This window comes from Balaenoptera ricei, chromosome 1 (genome assembly GCF_028023285.1).
Source record: "Balaenoptera ricei isolate mBalRic1 chromosome 1, mBalRic1.hap2, whole genome shotgun sequence".
NCBI classification, from domain to species: Eukaryota; Metazoa; Chordata; class Mammalia; order Artiodactyla; family Balaenopteridae; genus Balaenoptera; species Balaenoptera ricei.
This window is the reverse complement of record NC_082639.1, coordinates 25,331,386-25,358,959: the sequence shown is the minus strand read 5'-3', so window position 1 is coordinate 25,358,959 and position 27,574 is coordinate 25,331,386. Positions and strand designations below refer to the sequence as shown.

The window sequence follows — 27,574 nt, the reverse complement described above, 5'->3', positions numbered from 1 at the left end:
GGCTGCGCGCGCAGCGGTGGTGGCGGCGGCGCGATCGGCCGGGCTGTAACCGTCGTCCGTCCGGTAGCGGCTGGAGCGGCAGCGGCGGCCGGGCACGGCGCGAGGCGACGCCACAGGGCAGCGGCGGCAGTGGGGACAGCGGCGGCAGCCGGAGACGCAGCGGCGGCCGCAGCAGCAGCAGCAAGACGGACTCGTGGACACGCGCCGCCGCCGCCGCCGGGCCGGGCCGGGTGTCGCGCGCCGAGGCTGGGGGGGAGCCGTCGCCGCCACCGCTACCGCCGCCGCCGCCGCCGCCGAGGTGACTGAGGAGAGAGGCGCCTCCTCGCTCCCGCCGCCGCCGGACTTCAATGCCCAGTCCCCAGCTCGCCAGCGTGAGTGCGCTGCTCCCGGGCGGCCCCCGCTCTGGCTCCCGGGGCCTCGGGGCAGGGGAGGGCGGGAGGCGCCGCAGCCATTAGTGCAGGCCCGAGACACGTCCCCGGAAGGAGGGCCGGGCCGGGGCCGGGGGCGGGGGGAGCGCGGCCGGGAAGCGTGGAGAGCGAGGGTGGGTGAGCAGGGGGGGGAATCGCGCGTGTGGGAGGGGGAGGGACTAGTGTTGTGTGCAAGAATGTTGAGTGGGGGGGCGATGTGCGTGCGTGAGGGCGAGAGTGTGAGTTGGGGACAGGGCTAGTGTGCATGTGGGGGGAGAGAGCGTGGGGGGGAGAAAGTGTGGATGGGGGGAGTTGGGGGCAGTCTGTGTGTGTGTGTGTGTGTAGGGGAGAGTGAGGGGGAGTGCGAGTGGGGGACGGTAGGGGGGACAGTGTCAGGAGGGTGGGAGGAGAGCGAGGGGGAGCGTGTGGGAACGAGTGAGTGTGGGGAGTAGGAGTGTGCATGGGAGAGTGGGGTAAGTGGGGGAGGGAGAGTTTCGCGTGCCTGAGGTAGAGTGGTGGGGGGGAGAACCTGAGTGCAGAGTGAGAGAGGTTGGGGAGAAGGTGAACGGCAGATGAGGGAGTGTGGAGGTGTGTGCCTGCGACTGTCCAGTCTGTGAGCCGGCTTCCTGGAGGCTCTCCTTGATCGTTTTCTAGGGCCATAGTGAACCCGGGTGTCCTGGGTTAGGGAGTTCTTTCCAGGAGCATCTTGTCCCTGGGTCCTTGGGTTCAAGTATGAGGAGAGGGTACAGAAGTCTGTTCCAGTGGCACTACCATCTTCTGGCCCTGTGACCCCCCCCCCCCCCCCCATATTTCATGACATGGACATGAATTTCCAAATTTGTCAAACATATGATTGGCATCCCATCCTAGTCTGGGGTTCTGAGAGCTAACTAGAATTTGTGTATTGCACAGACTCTTTTGTAAAGTACTGCTAGTTTTTCAGGTGAGAGGTATTCTATTGTTAGATAAATTCAAGAAATGTTTTTTAGGTTTTAGCTCTTTCCTACCCTTCTGGAGAGAAGATTTTAAGAAGTAATAATAATGATAATAATAATGGTGTAACATGTTGATGATGAAGAAGAACCATAGGCTAGTTTATTATTTTCTGGAATTTTTCAAGAAATGTATTAAGTATCTAGCAGTTCTAGCATCATTGTAGGCATTCAGCAAATGCTTGTCTGTATGGAGTCACCAAACTGTAGCCATTGCTGGATTAAATATGGTGGTTACTGGCTGCCTTCGTCTGTATTACAGAGTAGTTTCAGACAGGAAGTGAGTGAAGTTATGCCTTATTCAAGGTGCAAAAGGAAATTAAGGCTTCAGAATGACACATTATTTTTTTAATACATTTACTTATTTATTTATTTTTGGCTGCATTCTTCGTTGCTGCACGCGGGCTTTTCTCTAGTTGTGGAGAGCGTGGGCTACTTTTTGTTGCGGTGCGCAGGCTTCTCATTGTGGTGGTTTCTCTTGTTGCGGAGCACGGGCTCTAGGTGCGTGGGCTTCAGTAGTTGCAGCACGCGGGCTCAGTAGTTGTGGCTCGTGGTCTCTAGAGCGCAGGCTCAGTAGTTGTGGCGCGTGGGCTTAGTTGCTCCGCGGCATGTGTAATCTTCCTAGACCAGGGCTCAAACCTATGGCCCCTGCATTGGCAGGCGGATTCTTAACCACTGCACCACCAGGGAAGTCCCCAGAATGACACATTATTAAGGCTTCATCATCACTTGCCAGCATACCATTATGTTGGTGAAGATAGAAGTTGATTGCTGGTATTCATTTTAAAAGTTGTTTCATAGTGGATAGTGAATGGACTAATCACTGTCATGGAGTTTTCCCAGATTCTCATGTTGTAGAAGTAGGGGTTCTTGATGAAGAGTACCTTGATATGGATTTTATACTGTAATGATGGGAAGTCTCTTAGAAGTTGGGAGTCTTTTCAATATAAGCAAAGAGTAGTGTGGTCCTTTTGGTACTAGATGTGATAGAATTACAAGCAAAAGCATTGGTGTGTAATTAGAAGTCAAATTATATTTTTCTTACAGTGTCCTTTTCTCCATCACTAGCATGCTCTCTGCTTTCAGAAACAGCAAATAGTATCGATACTGTTTGGTGGGGGTCCAGATTAATTAGTATTAAGTTCCTCCTGTGTACCAGGTGCTTTTTATACTCTCATTCAGTTCTCACAGCTACTATTAAAAGGTGGTAGGTGTCCTCATTTGCATTCATTTGGCACATGTTGAGTGGTTTCTATTTGCCAGACGTTAGGGATACAGTGATGAGCCCTCATTGACTTACAGTGATGAGATGAGAAGATATAGAGACTCAAAGAGGTGAAGTAACTTGTCCCAGCTGGATTAAAAACCCAGGTCAGTCTGACTCCAAAGTCTTTGATTTTTCCACTATACCATCAACTACCCTCGCTAGGTTGTCTCTCTTTGAGGTTTCTCATCCACACAGTGACCTAGCAGCTTGTACAGATGAGAGATGTTGAAGGTAATGCAGAAGACTGAATGGCTGGAGGCAAGGAGATCATTTAGGAGATGCTGACTTGAGGCTCTTTGGGGCCTAAGTTAGGCTAGGCTTTTATGTGGGTGGAGATTCTGCCTTGGAACTCTCTTGGGGCCTTAGGGTGCTTTGAGACAAGAGTCTTATGAGGCATCTGGGAGAGGAAAGTCTGATTAAAGAAACCCGGCAGCCTTTTAAATGTTTTTTTATTTTGGGGGAAAGAAGAAGAGTGAGTGTATTAATGGGGCTAAGAGTCAACCAGAAGTTGTCACTTCTTTGTGAAAGTCTTTCTCTTCAGCTTTGTGGGATTTTTACCTCAGGAGAATTTGAAGATCAAGTGAGAAAATATATATGAAAGCACTTTGTTAATTATAAATTGAACTACAGACTCAAAGTATTATTATCACTAAGACTTTTCTACTAATGCAACAGTTTCTTATATTTAGTAGCTGGAAAAGGCTACTAGCATTTTAGACCACCTATATAAGTGAAAAATTTTTTAGAACTGCTGAACCCGGTATATTCTGACTCAGAACAGCAAAAGTCAAACCACTCCCTCCATGAGTCAGGCAAGTAATATTTAATTTGAACGAACCAAATTTATAGGCAGAAACCATTTACAACATCATTGAACTTTGGTGGCACTAGGGAAGAGTGAAGAGTAAATGTTTGAATGTTTTTGCACGTAGTTTCTTAAAAAGTCTGAAAGCCCCATGTTTATGTTTTACTTGAAAAGACATTTGTGTGAACAAGGAAAAACATTTATTTTTCTTAAGATGCAACTTTTTATTCACTTTGTCTTTAAAGATGGCATTTCTATATGAGGTAGTTACAGAACACTTTATGGTTTTGAGACACAAAGTTGAAATTGAATGGAGATTTATTTTATAGGGTTTGACTGTACGGTTCTTTTTTTGTTGGAGTGTGGGATTGGTAACCAGTGAAGCCTCTAGTAAAAGCATTTACGAATAAGATGCAGATGAGCAGTACATAAATTTTTAGTTGTTGCTCTTGGAAGAGTGAAACTTAAGTTAGAGGGAAGCCTAAGTTAGGTTGATTTCTTCAAGTGCTATCTCATCAGCTATACTACTTGTAGAAGTTGGTGATCTTTAAAAATTTTGAGCAACTGGAAATCAGGACCCATAGTTTTAACATAGAAGACTTAGTTATGTTTATTGAATTAGGGTAGTAGTTAGAGATTTTGAGGTCTTGGAGTACTTATGAAGTCCAACATTATGCTTTAGGTTTCAACATTACCGTCTTAAGAATCTTCTGTGTGCTAAATCACGAATCATATCATTTTAAATTCATAATAACCCTGGGAGTGAGTAAGTGGCATTCTTCCAATTTTACAGATAAGAAAATTGGTTTAGAGATCAGTTGTTGAATCCTAGTTAAAGAGTATCAGTAAATAGATGGCAGTGGCTTAAAAAAATTTTTTCCCCTTGGGGCTTAAAGTACTTAAGTCTCTAACCATTTTTTTTTTTTCCTCCCCAGTTAACTGTAGTCATTTTACAGGGGATTATGTAGGAATTAGTAGATGTTAAAGAAATTGCCTTTTCTTTGCTTGAAATTTAGTTTTTAGTTAGTTTTCTTTTTTTTTTTTTTTTTAAAGGATACCTCAGTTACCTTTTTTGCTCTTTGGGGGATGTTGCTGCTTTGAGATTTTTCTCAAGATACTAGTTGGGTTATATAGAAACTGATGATTATTCTCGAAGTTTGTAAAGCAAGAGTCCTTGATGTTACAGTTTGGATAATTTTGTATCTTGGGTTTGTTAAATGAACAGTGGATGCCACCGATTAAAATTACTTGGGAAATGGTGATTTGAGTCTGTTAATCTGGAGTATTAGAAGAGTCTTTTATCCATTTTCAACTTCAGAACTAGTATATATATATATACAGAGGTGTCTGATAGCTTTCTCTGGTTATCCTTCATTGTACTGACTGAACCACATTCTCTAGCTCCTTTGACTTCCTGGCTACTCTGTTGGGACTTGAAACCTTACAGAATTGCTTGGTGTAGAGCTCAAGTGGATATTGTATCTGAATCTTTTGCTCCATGGAGTTGTAGGGGTCTAGGCTAAACCAGAAACTGTCACTACTCTGACACCTCCATGAGAGAAGCTGCACAGCACTGCAGGCTCTGTCCACTTTCCACAGTTACCCTGTGGAGTTACTAGGACCCAGATGAGAAAATAACCTTTCTCCTGCACATGTTGAGGTGGTTTTCCCTGATCAGTCAGTATAGATTTACAGGGTATAAACTCTGCCAGAAAAATGGCTATGAGGGGTTGACAGATTATACCAACAGTTTTTGTGTGATTTGAATACAAATGTTTTTTGTTTGCCTGCACTGATTTCTTACCCGTGGGTTCTGTAACACAGCATCCACTCCATTTTAAGTGATCTAGAAACTAAATTTTATCATTTAAATATAAATTTACATTGCACAACAAACATTCTTTTTTAAACTGTAGAGAATTTTTAGATTAGGCTTTTCTGTGACCCTTTCTTTGCTAGTTGAGCCTGTTTTGAAAAAATATTTTGACCATTAGAACCCTCTTTACCTTGTAGAGAATTTAATTCCTTTCATGTATTTTTGGGTTGAAATTTCATTCTTCTCAGAAAATGTTAATTCTTTTGGCATAAAATGTGCGCATGATATATTTGCTTTAGCAGATCAGATAAATTACTTTATATTTTTATTTCTGCAGTGGTCAAAAATGTTGGCTCTTAACTAATGTATTGTTTGACAAGAATTCAAATTCACAATCAAGTCTGCTTTCTTCTAGTCTTTTCGTTTTGAGATTTGAGCATAGGTTTTTTTTTTTCCACTCTTTTACTGGAAACATTCACTAGGTTGTACCACCACAGTCTTTGTAGATTGGATTTATATACATATGTTGATATTTACTGTTTTTAATAGCAAAACAAATTGGTGTGTTTCCTTCTTTCCATTATTGGTGAAAAGCCTGTCATGAGGGAACAGAGTGACTGGTTAGTACAGAAGGATATGAGTCATCAGCAGGATTTGTCAGCAAATTGAGAAGGATATGATGGAGAAACAATAGATTCTAGTGACATTCTTCATTCTGCATGTGTGGTTACAAACAGGTTTCCTTTTGGTGATTGGTTTAAATTATTCAAATAATTTAGATCTTTCTGGATGAAGAGCGTATCAAATTTAAGTCATAGCCTAAACTCTGAATTGTGTTTCTGGTGAGATGAGATATTCATTTGGAGGTCATCACCAAGCAGAATTTAGTTAAACTTGTATCCATTTACTAGGAAAAAGAATTCAACAATCAGGTAGGTTTTAGTAAGCTGAGAGACTGTTTTTGTGAAGCTTGCTGGTAATTATGGAGCGGCTCAGTAGATCAGAACATGCCCACCAATATGGCAATACTTGTTTTCTCTCAGTGAGCAAAGAGTTACTACTACTGTACTTTTAAAATTCCTAAGAGCTTTTATTGCATTTGAATTGGTCTAAAATTCTCAGCATGGTCAAGGCCTCCTCAGAGCTATCTAACCGAAGACTTAGTTCCTTTCTCAAGTCATGCTACCATGGCCTGTCTCTATTTCTACCAGTCTTGTCATAAAAATTTTCCCTTTCCTCAGAAGTCTTAATTAATCCTACTCCATTCTACTCATGCTTATTTTGTGTCTTCAGAGTATGTAGCATTAATAATGAAATTTTAATGCTCATCATCAAATATTTTTCACCCACGTTGATTCTTCTAGGATCTTGATCCTGGATGGTGATTATAATGGTATGCAAAGAGAGCTCCACAAATGCTTGTTGTAAGATTAGATGGGCTGAGTTTTAGTATCATTCAGAGCTGGTATATTGTCCCTCATCTCAGTAAGCATTTGGAGGAAGAGGACACGAAAGATTAAATTTTGCATTCTTTAAGTGAGAAGAGAAGGAAAGTGAATCCATGTTGAACTAAGCTGGTGAGAAAGAATAATAACCCCTTGACATGGAATTATAGAGGTATTTCACCATTTTTACTTCACATTCATATGTAATGCGAAACAACTGCTTTAACTGTATGGTTTCTAAAGACTTTTGAATGTTGTATTTTATGCAAATAAACATCAAGTCATTATTGGGCAATCCAGTTAGTGGGTAGACAGTATATTTTAAAAGGCCACCAGCAGCTCCAAATTGAATTATTTGGGTTCTTGTCTGTTTATCTTGTACTAATACTCAGTGCACAGAGAGATGGCTGTGAAGTATAATGTGATTTATAAGAAACAAGTTTAGGAGAGGAAGTGAAGTGTAACTTACTTAGGGGAAACTTGGACCAAAATGCCCTAACAGCAGAAAAATTTCTGGGGCTCAAACAAAAGAATTTATGCTGACAAGATGTAATTTGGAATGTTTTTATTCTGTATCCTGTACATAGAGAGCTTCCTTCCCCCCTTTTGGTGGTGGATACTTGAACAGGACCTTTAAATATGCTCAGTATGTTAGACAAAATGGGGAAACGAAAGAGTTAAGCTGACCCATAAACTGCTAAGTTCTGAAACATACATTTTAAATAATGCTAACAATAGCCTGGAAGTTTTTGCTTTGCATGCTGCTCCTGTGCTGTAGGTTATTTTGAAAGGTGATTCAAATAACCTTTTCTTCCCAAGTATCTATTTTGCAACCTCAGGGAACTTGCAGCTGTTACAGTCATTCTAACTGTCCTGATATAGCTCAGAAAACATTTCAAAGTGGTGTTGACAGGGTGAATTCGGGTGTCCTTTTGGATTTTTACTACTGAGTTTGCTTTATTACAGTTGAAATTCAGAATCTCAAATACATTTCTTTATTAATGAAATAATTCAGTGGTTCTTGAGTTAATGTATGTATAGTGATGTTGGAAACTAAAGTAAAATGATTAAGACTTAAATTGTTCTCCAGGAAAATTATTTATCCTTTTGAGATTAAAGAAAGATGGAGGGAAAGAAGAAAACAAATATTAGGATTTAAGTTTATGGGAATGCAGCTGAATTTGAGATAGTTCTTTATTGTATGAAGGAGGTTACCACAGTTTTTTAGGAAAAGAAGGTGCTTAAACTTTATAATAAAGAGGCTTGGGAGTCTTGAAAGGTACATAAACTGAAGTCTTTAAACATAAAGCCCGTGGAGAGGATAGTCCTGATGATACCTTTCCTTGGAAAGGGAAATATGAATGAATAGAATCAATTTAATAGAGCTATTTAACTTAATTTTTAAAAGATTCACTGAAAACAATAAGATAATGTTCCGTACTAGAATGGTGTTGTTAGGATTTTTAATGTTTTTACTGGTATTGAAATAATTTTTTAGAAAAAGTGAAAATTGGCCATAGTGCTGTTATCTTCATTTAAATTTTATTTCTGAAAGGAAAAATAACATATTTGGACAAAGAGTTTCAGCTGGGGAATTGCTAATCTTTAGAGGAACAATGGAGTACAAAATTGAAAAGTAAATATTTTCAAGTGTGGTGTGAAAATATTTAATGCAATTTTTGTCTTACAGTTATTTGTAGAGGTAGGAATTACCAGAAAAGGACAACTACTTCTAATCGCCAGGGTACATACAAATTTGAAAACCACTCCCTTTTCATTTGAGTGGGAACAGAGCCCACGGGACTTCAGAAAATAACTGTCACTGTTCTCAGAAGCAGGTGTGATCTGTTGGTTAATTGCTTTCCTTTCCTTTCTGAGTGGCAGGCCATGTATGTCCTGCTGGTTCTGAAGTGTTCAGATATTTTCCCACCATCAAGGTCATGCTTTCTTTTTATAGAACTGATTATTGATTTGTGTACTGGAACTTGATTCTCAAGTTCCCTCCTTAAATGAGGAAGTGGAAAAGTGGGAATAACCAAGGGAGTAACTCTGAAACTTTTTTTTAGCAGTAAGAAGCGTGTTGCTATTTTTAGCTTGTTTACGGATATTTTGGATCATAATTTCTGTAGAATTTAATGATACCTCTTTCCTTATCAATTCCCCAGGACTGCAGTCAGTAGGGGAAGAAAACTAACAATTTGAATGGTCTAAGTTCAAGGAGCCACATGTATTCACTTTTAGTATGATAAATGCAACAATAGAGGGGATGAACAAAGATAAGTAGTACAGAGAGTAGAGCTCTTATTTCTACAGGGCTCTGATGAGTTGGGAATAGGTATGAAAGTAAAAATTTCCAATTTGAGATCAGTTAACCAGGAGGTGAGTTTTTTTTTTTTTTAATTGAAATTTAGTCGGTACAGTATGTTAGTTTCAGGTGTACACATAGTGATTAGGCATTTAAATACATTGTGAAATGATCACGTCTATAAGTCTAGTAACCATCTGTCACTGTAAAAAGTTATTACGATATTATCAACTATATTCCTTATGCTATATATTACATCCCTATGACTTATTTTATAACTGGAAGTTTGTACCTTTTAATCCCCTTCACCTACTTCACCCAGTCCCCCACCCAGAAGATGAATGGTTTTTTTTTTAAAAATAAACTTATTTATTTATTTATTTATTTATGGCTGCCTTGGGTCTTCGTTGCTGCCTGTTGATTTTCTCTAGTTGTGGCGAGCGGAGGCTACTCTTCGTTGTGGTGCGGGGACTTCTCATTGCGGTGGCTTCTCTTGTTGTGGAGCACGGGCTCTAGGTGCGCGGGCTTCAGTAGTTGTGGCACGTGGGCTCAGTAGTTGTGGCTCGCGGGCTCTAGAGCGCAGGCTCAGTAGTTGTGGTGCACGGGCTTAGTTGCTCCGCGGCATGTGGGATCTTCCTGGCCCAGGGCTTGAACCCGTGTCCCCTGCATTGGCAGGCGGATTCTTAACCACTGTGCCACCAGAGAAGCCCCAGAAGATGAGTATTTAATTAACAATGTTGAGTTTTCTTTAGTTTACAAGTCTTAATCTCAAATGGTCAAAATGCAGTAGATACAGTAGTACTTTACAGAGGAGTTTCCTTGCTTTTCTTTCTTGATGGTTTTGAAGATTTTATGGTCTGTTGTCTGAATAGTCTGTGAATATTCGGTCAGCCTTCTGCGAGTTCATAACAGTTACTCAGGGCCTTGACTTTATTTTCCCCACAGACCCCATATCCAGTCTGTGGACAAATCTTTTTGGGTTCCACCTCAAGGTATATCTTGAAACTGATTCATATCCTCTCTACTGCTACTACTTTGGCCCAAGCTACCATTATCTGTCTCCTGGATTATAGCATCAAGTTCCTACGGATCTCCCTGCTTCCACCCTTACTACTCATAATCTGTCTCCATATAGCATCTAGAGTGATCCTTTTAAACATAGGTTGTCACTCTTGCTTGAAACCTCTTATTTTTCTCTGAATAAAAGCCAAATACTTCTGTTGGCCTGTAAGGCTCTCTTTTTATTTCTCTGACCCTATTCATTCCCTTGCCTTATATGCTCCAGTAGCACTGGCCCCCTTGCTGTTCCTAGAACACTCCAAGCATGGCCCCACCTCATAACCTTTGCAAGAGCTAATCCCTCTGCCTAGAATGCTTCCTCAAATATCTATTTGGCTCAAAACCCCAGGCCTAGGATAAAAGGTCACTTTTTTCATTGAGGCGTTTCCTGCTAGCCTTATTTAAAAGTGGAATCCCCTCTCCCTTCTGACACTGCAGATTCCCCTGCTTTGCATTTTTCTCCATAGCAGTGGCATGTTTTATTTATCTTTTTCTGCCTGCTAAAATATAAGGTCTATCCTGACAGGAATTTTTGTTTACTGCTCTTGCTGCCCCTATAAAATATATGGTACATATTATGTATCCAATAAATATTTGAATTTATGCATTCTTAACTGGCCAAATTGCAGTGTCTAGTCCTTCATGAGAATGAATTCTTTACTGTTGACAGATTATTCATACTTATTTTAAGGGAAATGCAGGTGTCTTCAATGAGGTGAAATGAATTTGTTTTAGGAAAAAATTGTTGCAAGGTGTTAGTCTTGTATACCATATTATGCTTTCATGTTGCCTGCTTGTAGAAACCACGCTGACTCAAATTTGCATGACTTCCTGTAGAATTTCTGGTAAGAAAAGTAAACAGTAAATGTATACTTACTTGTTCCTCAGACCTTTGCTTTTAGATTTTATTTTCTAAGATCTAGAGTTCTTTTGTACATTTACTTATAATGTACTGTTTTCAATTTGGTGAATACTGGCATAACCTGTCAAATTAGAGGGTTATTGCATCATCACTTTAATTTGGAAATAGAGGTGATTTCTCAGTGGAAAGCTTGTTGTAAGTGGCTTGACAGGATTTTTAAAAGGATGCCCAGTAAGTGTGGGTTACATTAAATGGGGCTGATTTTGTAAAGTTCGTTCATGCCCTTGTATTCTCTGTATTTATATTTGAACTTAGAATTACAGTTGCCAAAGCAGGATCTGAATTTTACTCCATAATTTAGTATCTTTAACAAAGAAGAAAGCTGTCTTTCTGGAAATGTGTAGGTACAGGCTTGCCAGGGACAGAGGGACTAGCCCTTTTGAGGCTCTTTGTAATCCAGTGGTTATAGCACTGTTAAGGATGTAATTAAATTGTAAATCATTGTAGGTTCTTTATCACCCTAGAATTAAAAATTAAAGGGACTTCTCTGGCTGTCCAGTGGTTAAGACTCTGCATTTCCAATGCCGGGGGTGTGGGTTCGATCTCTGGTCGGGGAACTAAGATCCTGCATGCCACATGGCGCAGCCAAAAAAAAAAAAAAAAAAGAAAAAAAAGTTAAAGAAATTAAGGTAATAAGTGTACATGGGAAAAAAACAGAAACTGTTTAGAAGGTATATATTGTAAATCATGCTCCTGGCCTGAGTGAAAACATACTAAGTACTCACAAATACTTCTATATATACTGCTTATATTATCATGTACCTTGCTTTTTTCACTTATTAGTATCTCTTAGCCATCTTCCCATATCAGTTTATATAGGTGTTTTATTCTTTTTAACCTCTCCATGGTTTTCCGTTTTAACATTGTGCCATGATTAAGTGATGGATATTGTATTATTTCATGCCTTTTGGCTTTTGGTTCTCATCTAGGTAGATGTTAGCAGTAGAGCATTGACACTGGATATTTAAACTTGTAACATACCCCTCTTCAGAGTTTTAAGTAGTCTCTGTTGTGTTATTGACTTAGTCTTACTGGCAGTGCACTGTCTTAGCTTGGTAGACCTCTGCTTGCTTGTTCTTCTTCCAGCCCCCTTTCTTCATTCTTCTTTATCTTTTCCCCTTCCCTCTTTAATTTAAAAGGATTTCTCTGTCACAGACCATCGTTTCTAATCCTTCAGTGAAGTCATATTCTTTTGTTAAAAATGGAAATGTTGCCTAGGAAATGGAAATTCCCAAATTCAACATTTTAAAAGTTAGATTCTATAAAAGATAAAGGGTGGAGAGAATATTTGGATGCGTATTTGAATTTGATCACTGTTATGTGTCAAGTAAACCAGCCTCTTCCATCATCTGGTAAATTAAAGTAAAAATCAATTTTTACTTAAGTAGGTAGAGCAGAATCAATGCCAGAGAGAAAACTTTAGAAAAAAGTTTTCCAGTAAGGTATACAGGTGCTGAGTTTATGCTAAAATGTATGGCTCTGTACTGTTGAGTACTTTCCAGCTGTGGTAGGTTGTTTATGATTTTTTTTACAGACTGTTTGCTTTGCATTCTTATAGGTGTCACAGAAACTAACATTAGTTTATCAGAATTGACAGGTGCAAGAACATTTAACTGTTAATGTGTAGTTGAACTCCTGGGGGAGGGGGAAGGAACAGAAGCTTGCTTTTATCATGCATCTGTTAACATTGATAGAACATAGTGTTTAACTTGGCAGAAATTCCTTTGCTGGAGATCTCAGTATGGTATTAAGAATTGAAAATCTGGGAACTCCCTGGCGGTCCAGTGGTTAGGACTCTGCGCTTTCACTGCCTGGGTCTGGGTTCGATCCGTGGTCAGGGAACTAAGATACTGTAAGCCATGCAGCCAAAAAAAAAAAAAAAAGGAATTGAAAATTTAATAATAAATTATCCTTATCCCTGGGAGTGGTCCTTTCAAATTGAGCTTGGAGGAATAAGATGGGATAAAGGTTGTTCTGTTTTCTGAGAAGACAAACACTGATGACTGGGTAGAAAACTTAATGCTAGAGCTGTAACCTTTTAAGCCTGGCTGTCACTACAATGCTGGTCTTTCAGTGCCTTTCTCAGCTGACACACATCTTAGCTGCCATAACAGCATTAAACCAAAGGGATTCAAACAGGTTTGAATTTCCTTGTGTTTTGCTCTGCATTGCACGCAAACCATTGTTCTTTGAGTAGTTATTTTAATAGTCTTTTCTCCCCTTATTATAAGGTCACAGAGTTGGAAATGAACATCCAACCAAATATTTGAAGAAAAGTTACACTGTCATGAATAAGATTATGACTTGAAAAATATGTGGATACCTCCATTAGTCGAAATTGGAGGGAAAATAAGACCTGGGTTCTTGTCCTTGATCTGCTGCTAATTAGCAGTGTGGTCTTACTTAAGTCTTTGTAATCTCTCTGGATCCCAAACAGCATCTTTTTTTTTTTTAAAGATCAGTGTATTTGATCTCTTAAGTTTCTGCCAGCTTTAAAATTCCTTGACTGTACAAGGAGTACTCTATGAAATGTGTGATCTAAAGTGGCTGTGTTTTAGGGTTACAGTTAGAATTATGAGTTAGATTATGAGTTAGGAAGGGTGATGGTGTGTATTATGTTTTTGTTAGTTTGAATGTAGAAGTTTTGTGTTTTTACTGTAGTGGTAACTCATTATGCTGAGGTATTGAAGTTCTTACAATGCCATTTTGAATTTCTTGCGTCTCTCTCATATTTTAGGAATGTTTTAGTTTTGCGCTTGTGTCTATGGTAATATAATCAGAAGTATATAATTTACAAAATAAAATGCCATTAAGCATATCATAAAAAGAAGACTTGAAGATAGAAGATTAAGCTTGAAAGTTTGAGGCTTAAGGTTTGTTCTTATCTCTTTCAGTTTCTTCCTGCAGGTGCCTCTGTAGTCATTTTCTTTCATTTGTCTGGTTACAGTCATCTTTTTTAGAGTTCTAAATAAGCATTTATTGGTGGCTTAGGGAAGAGGCAAGTAGAAGAACTTAGACCTTGTCCCTATTTCCAGAGGAATTTATGATTATGTTGACACTCTGACTGAGCCAGCTATACAGATTACTGTGTTTCAAAAATTCTGCCACTTCTCTTCTTGCCTTGTTTTGGTAGGCATTAATATTTGGGCAGGAGACTGCTGTGAATCATTAACCTTTGGATGCTTTTGTACTCTTGAGGTAGTGATGTGAGAAATAATAAAAAGATAAATTGGACTAGAAATGAGAGAATGGGATTTATATATTAGCTGAGTCAGCTGGAATTGTGGTACCTTGGAAAAAATACAGGACTTTTCAAAAGAGTCTGAATTTGGGCTCAGCTAATTCATTCACCTTAGACAAGTCACTTTTCTGATCCTCTTTCCTCATTCTTCATAGGTAGTTAAAAACTACTTAGAGTTGTGAGGAAAAGAAGATAATTTTTTGAAAGTGCTTTATGAACTGATATCATAAATGGGGCCAATGCATATATTTTGGATTGAAAGAATTAAATCCTCAAAGTGGAATTTTGGTAAATATCCTTCATCCATTTACAGATATAATTTTAACCAAAGATAGTTAACATCAAAGCAGAAAAATAAGGAGATCATTTGATGTGAACTTTATGAAAGAGTCCATGGAGTGAAGTTTTAAGTATCTTTTAGTCATTTAAAAATGATTTAAAATGATTTTAAAAATTCATTTAAAAATGACTTGAGTTAGAAATAATCTTATTAGTACAGAACTTTATTGAGCCTCGTTTTGAAAAAAGGAAGACATATTTAACTTCTTTTGGCTGCACCATGAGACGTGCGGGATCTTAATTTCCTTACCAGGCATCAAACCTGCACCCCCTGCAGTGAGAGCACGGTGTCTTTTATTTTATTTTTTTTAGTATTTATTTAATTTATTTATTTGGTTGCACTGGGTCTTAGTTGTGGCAGGCGGTCTCCTTAGTTGCGGCACATGGGCTCCTTAGTTGCGGCAGCCAGGCTCCTTAGTTGTGGCTCGCAAACTCTTAGTTGCAGCATGATTGTGGGATCTAGTTCCCTGACCAGGAATGGAACCCAGGCCCCCTGCATTGAGAGCTCGGAGTCTTAACCACTGGATTGCCAGGGAAGTCCCAAGACGTACTTAACTTAAATCTCTGACTTTTAAAATTCTTGGTATATACTTCTGTCCTATTCTTGGTAGATGGCAGTAGTTTAGAAGTGGCGCCATTTCAGATGTCTTTGGGCTCATAAAGAATGTATTCTTGACTTTGGGCATTGTGTTTGCTGTCAACTTCCAGTTCATTTTCTTTATGCTTTTCTCCTCCAGGTTTTTCGTTGGAATATACGTTGCACATTTATGGCGATTCTGAGCGTGAGGGCAGACTTCTGCCAGGCTCAGCACAGCGTTTCTGCTGACAAGTGAGCTTGGAGGTTCTATGTGCCATAATTAACATTGCCTTGAAGACTCTGGACACCGAGACTGGCCTCAGAAATAGTTGGCTTTTTTTTTTTTTTTTTTAATTGCAAGCATATATCTTTTAATGACTCCAGTAAAATTAAGCATCAAGTAAACAAAAGTGGAAAGCGACCTACTCTTTTAACTTGTCTCACTAGTGCCTAAATGTAGTAAAGGCTGCTTAAGTTTCGTATGTAGTTGGATTTTTTTGGAGTCCGAAGGTATCCATCAGCAGACATTGAGGCCCAAATTGAATTTGGATTCAAGTGGATTCTAAATACTTCTGCTTATCTTGAAGGGAGAAGCTTCTTAATAAACAAGTTGAATAGAGAAAACACTGATCGATAATAGGCATTTTAGTGGTCTTTTTAATGTTTTCTGCTGTGAAACATTTCAAGATTTATTGATTTTTTTTTTTTTTTCATTTTCCCCATCACACTCACACACGCACGCTCACACTTTTTATTTGCCATAATGAACCGTCCAGCCCCTGTGGAGATCTCCTATGAGAACATGCGTTTTCTGATAACCCACAACCCTACCAATGCTACCCTCAACAAGTTCACAGAGGTAAGATTGTAGCATGGTCTACCTTTTGGATTGAGTTTTAGGTAAAATTCTGTTAAAAATTAACACCACTGTAAAGAAATCTTTTACCACAAAGCCATTTATTTCTGTGATTGGAGTATGGGTGATATGGATCCTGTGGATCTTACCAGTCTTTGTTTGAATTGAGTTGAATTAGTTAAAACAGATTTTTAAAAGAACATTTATGGAATTTGAGGAGATCTTAGAGATTGTCTAGTACTGTGTTTTTTCCTTTGAACATTATTAACAGTTCTTTTGTTACAGTTTCAATAATAAAGCTAATTAACATTTATTGAATACTTAGTACGTACCCAGCATTACAATAAGGAATTTTATGCATTATATCATTTACTCCTCACAATAACCGTATGAGGTATAGGTACCATTATTTCCCTTACAGTTGAGGTAACTGAGGTTCAGAATGATTTAGTAATTTGCCTGAAGGCACACAGTATGTGGTAGAACTATCTCTGACACTAAAACCCATTTCTTCCTCAAATGCCCTAACCACTTTTGATGAAAAGCTACCCTAGAACTACTTAGCAATAGGAACCACATTATTCAAGGGTCCAGAAATTTAGGGGAAGGAAAGGTATTATAGGTAGCATTTTTATGTCAGATCCTGCATTTTTTCTATTGGTAGTAGTAGAGAAACATTTTGTACTTTATTCAACAGGCATTTGAATATAAGCTTTTTAATCATTCTCAGATTGTTCAGTCTCAGTGATTTCTGTTGATGTATTTATGGAGTAGACTTAGAGAGCTAGATGAACTCCTAGGGATTCTAAATCTACCTCTCTCACTTTACAGATGGCAAAACTGAGTTCAGAAGAGGTTTTGACTTGCTGAAGGTCACAAATATTTACCATAAAAAATTTCTACTGGAAACTTTCAATGAACAGCTACTGTGGAGTTCATTTTAATGGGATTTTATTTGTATTTTGAAATTTTTAAAAATTTCTGACTCATTATATAACATTAACAACTTTCCTCAGTCTATGAGAAGGTGTTTCTGTGAATAGTGAAGTCCTTTAGCAATTAAAATAACTTTTCTCTTTAGATAACCAGATGATGGACACTTCTTGTAGGATATCACTGTCCTGCTTATTTATATTTTTAATTCTCTGAGCTTCTTAACTTTGTGTACACAGCGTACAAGTTAATTCCAGGCTGGTATGCCCTCAGGTTGTTCAGTCACCTTTAAGCCTGGCTGAATTACATGATACTATTTTCAGCCTGTGGATTCCTTGGTCGTAGACTCCTGCAGCTATAAAAAGATGTCGGTGGCCTCTTGAAGTTAGTTAGTGACTGGATTAGGCATTACTGTAGGAAAACTTTTAAAGGAGCAAGACTTCTGGCTGTAATTGTGTGTTACTTGACTTTGTAATATAATACCACTTTTTAATCTTAATTTCAAAATTGCTTTTGTTTCTTTAAATTATAAAGAGCAATATGTACTTAGTACATAAAAATGAGAAGATAGAGATAAGTAAAAGACAATTTAAAAATACTGTTAATACCTGGCATCTAGATGTTTTTTTCTGTATTTATGTATATATTTATAAATATACATATAGATAGGATCACACTGTGTATTTTAGAAAAATTTCCCCAACCTCCTTAGTATTATTTTTATAGCTGTCATAATATTCTATATGGATGTGCTATACTTTCTTTAACCATTCACCTGTTTTTGGACCATTAATGTTTCTGTCTTTATACCATCCCAAACAACCTGTGCTGAACGTGCTGGTACCTAAATCTTTGTGTATATCTTTAATTATTTCTTTAGTATAAATTCCCAGAAGTAGAATTTCTAGGTCAAAGTGTATGCATGTTTTTAAAGTTTTTGCGTTATGCTACCAAATTGCCCCTTACAAAGGTGGGCCTTATTGATGCTTCCACTTTGAATGCAAAAATGTCTATTGTATATGTTGTTAGAACGAGAATGATTTTGATCCTTGTCTGAGAATGAGGTCTCGTTTCAGTTTATAAGAGTATATTTTTAAAGCTTTCATTGCAGATTCTAAAAACAAGTTTCCTTATATTTGTTTTTCTTTAAAGGAACTTAAGAAGTATGGAGTGACAACTTTGGTTCGAGTTTGTGATGCTACATATGATAAAGCACCAGTTGAAAAAGAAGGAATCCACGTTCTAGTGAGTGTGTAGTGTTTTAATTTTTCACTACAAACAAGTTGTACCTTTCAAACATAGATATTTTTAAAACTTGGCACTCATAGTTTGCTTTTTAAACCTACAGGAGATACAGTAATCATAGCAATCTGTTAAAATTCCTTTGGATTGGCAGTTTTGTTCATTTATGGCCTTGAAGTCTACAGATGCAGAGTATTTTCAACAAAAAAGGCAAAATTTAGTGCATACTTATTTCAAGAGAATGGAAGTTTCATTTTTTTTTCTCTAGGAAATGAATGTGATACTTAGCTTTTGTTTCTAGGCTACTGGTTTGAATCTAACTGAAAGTAGTTTCCATCAGACGTTCTTAAATCACGTGGAAATATTCTCTCTTGCTTTGCAAGTACAAATTGGTTACTTAATATTTTGTGGATAACTTGTAGGGGACAAAAAGGTGGGAGAAGAGCATAAGTAGGGAGAGGGAGAAGGCATCTTGCCCCAGAGTAATTAGCATAGTTTCTGATACTTTTTGGTAGGTTTCTAAGAAGCATTTGTATGATTAGATTTCTTTCATAATTCAGTTTGAATATAGTGATTGGAATTATTTTGAATTAAATTTCTCCTTGGCCCCTAAATATGCTGTTTCATTATTGGAAACAGGAACTTCAGATTAGGTAAAATTTTATACTTTATTCCCTAAAAAGTTGTCTAAATTACAGTAGCATGTATTGAAATGACCTTGTAGTCTTAGCGTCTTAGAGCTATTTGACATGGTTGTGGGAAGGCATTGTAGTGCGAAGAGAACTGAAGAGTTTTGAAGTAGTTGGGTAGGAAGAAAGTAATAAGATGATGGTACAAGGTTATGTTCCTATTTTTTATTGAGAGTTAGTTCTGTAGTCTTCATTGCATTGGTTAGTAGTTGAGAAGGCAGTTGATGCAAAGAAAATAAATGTCCTGTTGGTAAGGCAGTTGTCTCACATCTGATGCATAAAGTTTCCTCACTTCCACATTGGTGAAAACACAAAAATCAAATAGCCAAACGTTATGTTTTTTAAAATGTATTTTAATAGTATGGCATGGTAATAATACTTTGCTTGCATTCCTATTTCTAAATGACTTTAAGGTCCCCTGGCTGGAAATCACTGAGGATAAGTATAAACATGTATAAAATGTAGCCCTGTGTTTAAAAAAATAAAAACAGAATTTTAAGTTATGAAATTAAACCAAATACAAGTTCCTTTTCCTGTATTGTATGTTCTTTAATGGGTAGATGAGAAATCAGTTTGTCTTGACAGTTGGCAGGGTGAGAAAATGAACTGCAGATTGACCGTAGTCTGTTTGAATCAGTAATGTTGTTAAACACCTTTATGAAATAGAAATGAACTAAAGAACTTGAAGTAGTTTGTAGAAGATAATGGTAGATCTGGGATTTATTCCAGGCCTTTAAATCTAGGCTTTTGTTTTGTTTTAAAGAGCTGTGATCAGATAAAACTAAAGGTCTAACTAAAGCTTGAAAAAAAACAAGGATATTTAGAATTAAGCTTGGAATTTCTTTTTTTTCCTAGGCAGAATTTTTTTTTTAAATTTTTTAAATAATCTTTATTTTTTAGAGCAATTTTAGATTCACAGCACAACTGAACAGAAGGTACAGAGATTTCCCATATATGCCCTGACCCTACCCATGCATAGCTTCCCCCATAATCAGCATCCCCCGCCAGAGTGGTACGCTTGTTAACAACTGATGAACCTACACTGATACATCATCATCACCCAAAGTCTATAATTTACATTAGGGTTTGCTCTTGGTGTTGTATATTCTAGGGGTTTTGACTAATACATAATGACATGTATCCACCACTATAGTATCATACAGAGTCGTTTCATGACCCTAGAAATCCTCTGTGCTCCACCTATTCATCCCTCCCTTCTCCCTAATGCCTAGGCAGAAATTTTAGTTTAAGTTGGATTGCTAATTTACTTTTGCTAGGTGAAGAGGGTTTGGAACACTTTATAAGAGGATATTCCCAAAGTGAGGCCTTTCAACCCTTTGACCAATGTTCTTGTAAATCAGAGGCACATTGGAAAAGACTAATGATGGTTTCGGCCATGTCAGTTTGAAGTTCAGATGCTTCTAAATGACTGCTTTAGTGATGTTTTTTGGATAAAAACTACTTGTATGAGTAAGTAAAGCATATTTCATATTATTGTTTCTTAACTAGATGCATTTTAGGGAGTTTTAGAGGAAGTAAGCGCTTGACTAAGGTACTTACTAGTTTTACTGCTATTTACAGTTAAACTCTGTAGTGACATTTATAATGATAACATTGACAGCCCTTTAATTATGGGGCGTAGTTGGCAAACATAATGTGCTGTCATGGCTAATGGGCTCCATGAAGTGTTCTAGTGGTGCCAGTAATGAGTGCAGAATCCATTTAGTGCTCTGTCACTTTTCCCTTTTTCCTTCTCTAGTATTTTAAAGTGTCCTTATCCAGTCTCATTAGAATAGTATTATGTTAAAAAAAAAAATCCCAGTGTCTTTGCATTTCTGTCCTTGAAGTTAGATGGTACAGAGGGTATGATGCAACATGTGAATGTCCCTTTCCCCCTTTCTTCCAAATGACTTGTGTTGGTTTCTCAGGACCTTGTGCGAGGTAACAAGGAAGATAAATCCCTGCCTGTATTGTGAATGCACATGGGGTTGGTCTTAATTGAAAAACAACCCAAATCAATGAATATAAAAAGAGAAGGGAATACTTGAGGAAATGGTTTTCATTTCCCCAGGATCATATCATGTGGCACTGTACTTGTAAAATGGGATGTGTATAATTTAGGCAGAGCTTTAAAAATATTTGCTGCTTGACTTTAAAAAAAATACATATGTAAGCACAAAGATGGTAGTATGTTTCTATTATGATCTGCTGTTGGAAATTACTTATCAGAGAGTCTTTAAAGAAAAGACATCATAACTTAGAGCTATTTGGGGGTAATCCTCAAAAATATTTATATTCTTAGAGACCAATGAGATACCAGTTGGTACACTTTGCCAAAATGGACTTCTAAATCTTATTGACAGGTGGTGTGTCCTCTCTTACTTTGTCTTCGTTTTAATTTTAGTTTTCTCTATTATGTCTAATTACTGCTCTGTTCACATAAAATATTTGAAGAATGCTAGCCTCTTATCACTCTGGTAAGAGATATTTCCAAAGAAAAAGTTTGATGCTTGTGATGCTGGTTGTGTATGCTTCATTGAGAAGGCTAAGTTGGCACACTTGAATTTTGATCTTGGATCATTTTTCAGAAGTGATCAGAATTGTGTGATTAAGTATAGGTACGTGGGGCTTCCCTGGTGGTACAGTGGTTGAGAATCTGCCTGCCAATGCAGGGGACACAGGTTCGAGCCCTGGTCCGGGAAGATCCCACATGCCGTGGAACAACTAAGCCCGTGCGCCACAACTACTGAGCCCGCGCACCACAACTACTGAAGCCCGCGAGCCTAGAGCCCATGCACTGCAACGGGAGAGGCCACAGCAACGAGAAGCCCACGCACCGCAACGAAGAGTAGCCCCCGCTTGCCGCAACTAGAGAGAGCCTGTGCGCAGCAGCAAAGAGCCAATGCAGCAATACATACATACATACATACATACATACGTTTAGTAAAAAAAAAAAAAAAGGTACATGTAGTACAGTTAGTGCAATTAGGCCTGCCCTGTGTATGCAGCTGTTGTGCATTAGGATGTTAATTCTGGAGAAAATATCAATTTAATGTAAAAGACCTTTTCCTCCCAGGATTGGCCTTTTGACGATGGAGCACCACCCCCTAATCAGATAGTTGACGATTGGCTAAACCTACTAAAAACCAAATTTCGTGAAGAGCCAGGTTGCTGTGTTGCAGTGCATTGTGTTGCAGGACTGGGAAGGTAAGCTCTTCCCCTTTTGTCTGTGAATTCATTATCAAAAATTTCACTTTGATAGAAACTGCATTTATTACGCTGAATATTAAGTTGCCTGAAAGGAAAGGAAATGAGAGCAAAAGCTGGTGTAATGATTTCTCAAAATAACTTTTTATGTTTCATTGTTTGTCTGAGTCTGGGTTTAGTGGGTGGTGGTTCATAAGTTGTTTTGAAACTGGTTTAATGTAATTATCTTATCTTTGAGCCAAAAATACAGTCTTAATTCAATATGTTTTCTTTTTCTCCATTTCCAGTAATCAAAGGTTTAGGTGTTTGAAATGGGCAACAAAGTTAAAATAACTTTAGATTTGAAGAATGTGTACATGGTTAATTTTAGATTGAGATGAATGGAAGTTAATAGATGAAGAGCAGATGGTTGAACCTTAAATTTTTGAAAGGAAATGTATGGAGAGTGAAAGCTGACTTTGATTTTAAAATCTTTTTCCTTGAGCACTGCATGGAATGCTGTTGCAGCACTCATCAACAGTAGATTAAATGTCAATTTATAATGTGCACTTTGACTCCAAACATTAATGCAAGCTGCTGTTGCCTCAAGGTGGTGGTGACTCAGGCTGTTACCTCTGCTCAACCCTTTTGTTTGCTATTTTCCTTTTTTGCAGTTTAGTGTTGTACAGTTCTTCTTCAGGGTCAGACGTCTCTAGTCCTTATCCTGATTTGGGGCAGTTTTTTAAACTAATAGCTATCCTAGTTAGGTAGTCAGTCCAAAGTTAGTGCCTTATAATGGGCTTATTAAAAACATCATTTCCTGGGCTTCCCTGGTGGCGCAGTGGTTGAGAATCTGCCTGCTAATGCAGGGGACACGGGTTCGAGCCCTGGTCTGGGAAGATCCCACATGCCGCGGAGCGACTAGGCCCGTGAGCCACAATTACTGAGCCTGCGCGTCTGGAGCCTGTGCTCCGCAACAAGAGAGGCCGCGATAGTGAGAGGCCCGCGCACCGCGATGAAGAGTGGCCCCCACTTGCCGCAACTAGAGAAAGCCCTCACACAGAAACGAAGACCCAACACAGCCAAAAATAAATAAATTAATTAATTAATAAAAACAAAACAAAAAAAGAAAATAAAAACATCATTTCCTTTGTTATATTAATATATATATATAGAAAGCAATTCCTAATTACGAATTCTCTGCCACTCTTCTAGCTCATGGAAAGGATTTTGTTGAGGAAGTCTAGCACCTCTTTAGTATTTGATGAAGAGATGATATTAAAATTGATTGGTAACGAAAATTCTGAGACACTCAAGATAATCCATTTGGTCATTTACTATGATAATGGTTAAAGATCAGTGGATTTTTGGTGACATAAAATGATGTGAAAATTTGAGATATAATGTGATGATGTTTTAAAGAGTAAAGATCTCTTAATAAAGGTTTAGAATTTTGTACTTTACTAAAAATAGAAAATACCATAGAAGCTATAATGATTTAGATATTTTTACTATGTAGAAAAATATCAGATATTTTAGTATACAGGAACAATGAAAGCTCAAGCTTTATGTAGTTTTGGTAATACGTAATCCTGGGTTTTAAAAAATCCTTTAATTCCAAAGACCTGTGGTTATTTACAAATGAGTTTATCTCTGCAGGGCACCTGTGCTGGTCGCACTTGCTTTGATTGAATGTGGAATGAAGTACGAAGATGCAGTTCAGTTTATAAGACAGTGAGTATGAAGTTTTATGTTCAGAAACACATAAAGCAGGACTTCCCTGGTGGTCCAGTGGCTAAGACTCTGAGCTCCCAGTGCAGGGGGCCCGGGTTTGATCCCTGGTGAGGGAACTAGATCCCACATGCCATAACTAAGAGTTCTTATGCCTCAACTAAAGATCCTGCATGCCTCAGCAAAGATCCTGCGTGCCACAACTAAGACCCGGCACAGCCAAATAAATAAATAAATAAATAATTTTAAAAAACCACACAAAGCAAAATCATACAAGAGAAAGAAATTATAAAAAGTACCCATTCATAGTACAGGGTAATTTGCTGTCTTTGGCTTAAAATATTATTTGAAGATATCAAAAATAGCAAGTGCTAAAGAGACTCACAATAACACTACTGGCTCCCAGATATAAAGATTTTCTAATTTAGGTGGCAAATTTGGACATTGTAGAATATGTCCAGTATATGACTTGAACACCTAGGAATCTTTAAAATGAATAGCTAGGTAGCTGAGTCTCAGTGATCTGGTGCCTCTTTTAATGGCTGTCCAAAATGCCTTCCAAATGTAACTCTCTGTGACAAAGAGGAAAGGAAGAAAAGGAGTAGTTAATCACCTAGGATTCTTAAGTGACCTGTTCAGTCACAGAATCAGGATGGTAGTGCCCAGACAGAATCTTGACAGTAGTCTGGAATAACAGGCCATGCTATTTTTTTGTCCAGAATTCTTTGGCAATTATTGTCTTGCCCTTTCCCTTTCTAACCTTTTCTTAAAAAAAAAAAAGAGAGAAAGAAATAAAAAATGACTGTTTGTGACAAAGGGCATGAAATGTATGGTAGCAGCTCTAGGAAGATAACATATTTCAAGGAATGCCATCTGTGTCTGCTGCTTCATATAAATACTTCCTCATTTATCCTAAATACTTGCTGCCATTTCTAATATGAAGAATATATTAATTGGGAAGAGTATAGTCAGATGTCTCTGGATTAACCATTCTGATCTTTATTAAACGATTAATAGACTCTAATGAGAGTTAGCAAAGAAAATTTGTCTATTTCTTCTTTTAGGAAGGCACACAGAAAGTTCATGTTTCAGTTCAGCCCTTTCGCTTAAGAAGTGATGTTGTATGGGAAATATGCTGGTTTTCAGCTGTGTAGAGTTAGAAAGGCCATAGGCCATAAATACACATTTCAGTGAATCAGGCAGCTCTTTTTTTACATGATAAAGTGTGCCATTCTTGTATTTTCAGAAAAAGAAGGGGAGCATTCAATTCCAAACAGCTGCTTTACCTGGAGAAATACCGACCTAAGATGCGATTACGCTTCAGAGATACCAATGGGCATTGCTGCGTTCAGTAGAAAGGAATGTATACGAAGGCTGACTTGATCGTGGCATTTAGAGGGAACTCTTGGTACCTGGAAATGTGAATCTGGAATCTTAACTGTGTCATCAAAGTAGTGATGGATTCAGTACTCCTCAACCACTCTCCTAATGATTGGAAAAAAACAAACAAAGAAATCCCTCTATAACGTGAATAAAATGTTTAAGAAAAGAAAAAGAGAAAGAAAAAAAAAAGGATTAATTTAGTGAAGGATGATTTTGCTCCTAGTGTTGGAGTTTGAATTTCTGCCAGGATTGAATTATTTCAAAATCTCCTGTCTTTTTTAACTTTCTCAAAATAGGTCTCTAAGGAAAACCAGCAGAACATTAGCCTCTGCAGAACCATCTGTTTGGGGAGCACACTCTTCCATTATGCTTGGCACATAGATCTCCCTTTTGTGGATTTCTTTCTTTCTTGGGGGTGGGGGGGAAGGCACAGTATATATTTCCCTTCTTCTCACTTTCTTCTATCCCTCTTTTTTCCCCGGATACAAGTTGTAGATGAAATAGGAGAAGCCCATGTTGCTGTAGATGTGCGTGCAGTCTGGCAGCCTTAAGCCCACCTGGGCACTTTTAGGAAAAAAACAAAACAAAAAAACACCAAAAAAAAGGAAAAAAAAAAAAAAAAAAAGGCAGTGGCGTATATAGTATATGATCCAGGTGTTTTTTAGTCTTTACTGATGATGGGGTATTCATGTTAGTTTCTTTTCTTGAAAACCCTATTCAACATTAGGCAAAGTAGCCAGGAGCCTTTTTTGTTTTGATAAATTTGTGGGGAAATGGCATTTTAAGAGGAGTCTCTCAAAGAACTTAGCTGAGAGTCGAATTCATCTCTTTTCCAACCAATGAAGCTAAGTGGATGTCCCAGAGATTGTTGTTTTCGGAAGGGGAGTACTCCAGGCCGTCACTAAAGATATGTCCAGGCAGAGCATTAGCACACTTTCTACACCTTGTAGAATTGTGGGCTGTAGCATTACTCTGATTTTCTGTCTAATGATGTCAGAGAATGCTGTTAGTGTAAAGTCTTTATTTTAGGACTTATTTGTACTCTGAATTTTCAGGAACAGTCAAAGGAGTAGCAGCAAAGACACAATATTTTAGACTTGAGAAATGCCTGTAATGGGTATTTCCCAAACTGCCCCCTATATGTACAGTTCAGTTTAACCACTGATTGCCTTGTTCTTTTCTTACTAGGTTCTTTGTGAGATTAAAAAAAATTTTTTTTGCTGGTTCAAAACCAACAATGCCTAGTGAGTATGTGTCCACAGGCCATAATAGGGTAGAAGAGAGACATAGAGCAGCTCATTGTGTAGCAAAGGGACTGTGTGGCTAGTGCAGTGGTGTAGTATCATTTCTGCAGATTCTTTGCTGGGTTCAATGTACTGATCTAGAAAAGCTGTTTTGCTGCTCCTTTGCAGTTGTGACCAGGCTGCATTGACAAAGCAAGTTGGAGGATACCATCAGGGGCTCTTGCACTCTCCATCTGAATATTACATAATTAATAGTGCTCTGCTTCTAAGGATTTGAATAAAGTCTTACGGTCATCTTGTCCTGTTGGAATTTGCTGTGCAGAGCCATAAACTTCCCATTTTGTTAGGATCAGCTAGGCCAGTAGGAATGGACCGGGACCTTGTTTCACACTGATGATACCTCAGATGTTGGCTGGCTATGTGAACTGCCTATTTCCTATGCCGAGTTGTTTTGATTTTTAAATAAATGAAAATCTGTAGATTCTCTTCTCCCCCATCCCAGAAAACAAAACAATATAATGCTTTTTGAAATTGTTTCTAGGATTTTAAAGTGAAAAATGATGGTACTATCCAAAATTCTTTATTTCAGAACCTGACAGTAGATTCCTTTAACATAGGCTCAAGATCAAAACAGCATACCCTCTAAGCTCAGATAGACTGTTGACTCCAAGGGTTTTGATCAATACCAGAACAAACCTTTTTCCTTTGACATGCTCTGATTTTTGTTGTTTGGAGGGAGGGAAGGAGGGAGGGGGAGAGAGAGAGAAAGGGAGAGTGAGCTTGTGAGAGTGTGTGTGTGTGTGTGTGAGTGAGCGAGCAGTATCCACCAGTAACAGTGCCTGCCTGAGTTAGGAAAATTACATTCCTGGTTCTGTATGAGGAGAAGGGTATATAAAGCAACATGAAACATTAGCCCTCATTTTGTTTTAAATTACAGACTAATGTTAATTGTTCTCAGAACTGGATTTTCTTCAAAATTAAACGTTTTTTTTTCTTTTGGATTTAATGAAGTATTGCTAGCTGAAGCCAGTTTGACATGGTGAGAAAGATGTCAGACTGATGAAAGGTGTGCAGCCTGATTTAAAACCAAACCCTGAGCCCTTTTAAAGAACAATAAAACATATTTTACATGCTC

At 38.2% G+C, this 27,574-nt stretch overlaps 1 protein-coding gene across 1 annotated transcript; it reads left to right on the top strand.

The window, feature by feature from the left end:
• On the top strand, positions 1 to 27,574 carry PTP4A2 (protein tyrosine phosphatase 4A2). The gene is made up of 6 exons (XM_059917764.1): positions 1 to 371; positions 15,336 to 16,034; positions 18,117 to 18,209; positions 21,972 to 22,102; positions 23,741 to 23,815; positions 25,059 to 27,574. Exons 2-6 carry the CDS (start codon positions 15,939 to 15,941, stop codon positions 25,165 to 25,167), a joined length of 504 nt encoding a protein of 167 aa, XP_059773747.1. The 5' UTR covers positions 1 to 371; positions 15,336 to 15,938; the 3' UTR covers positions 25,168 to 27,574.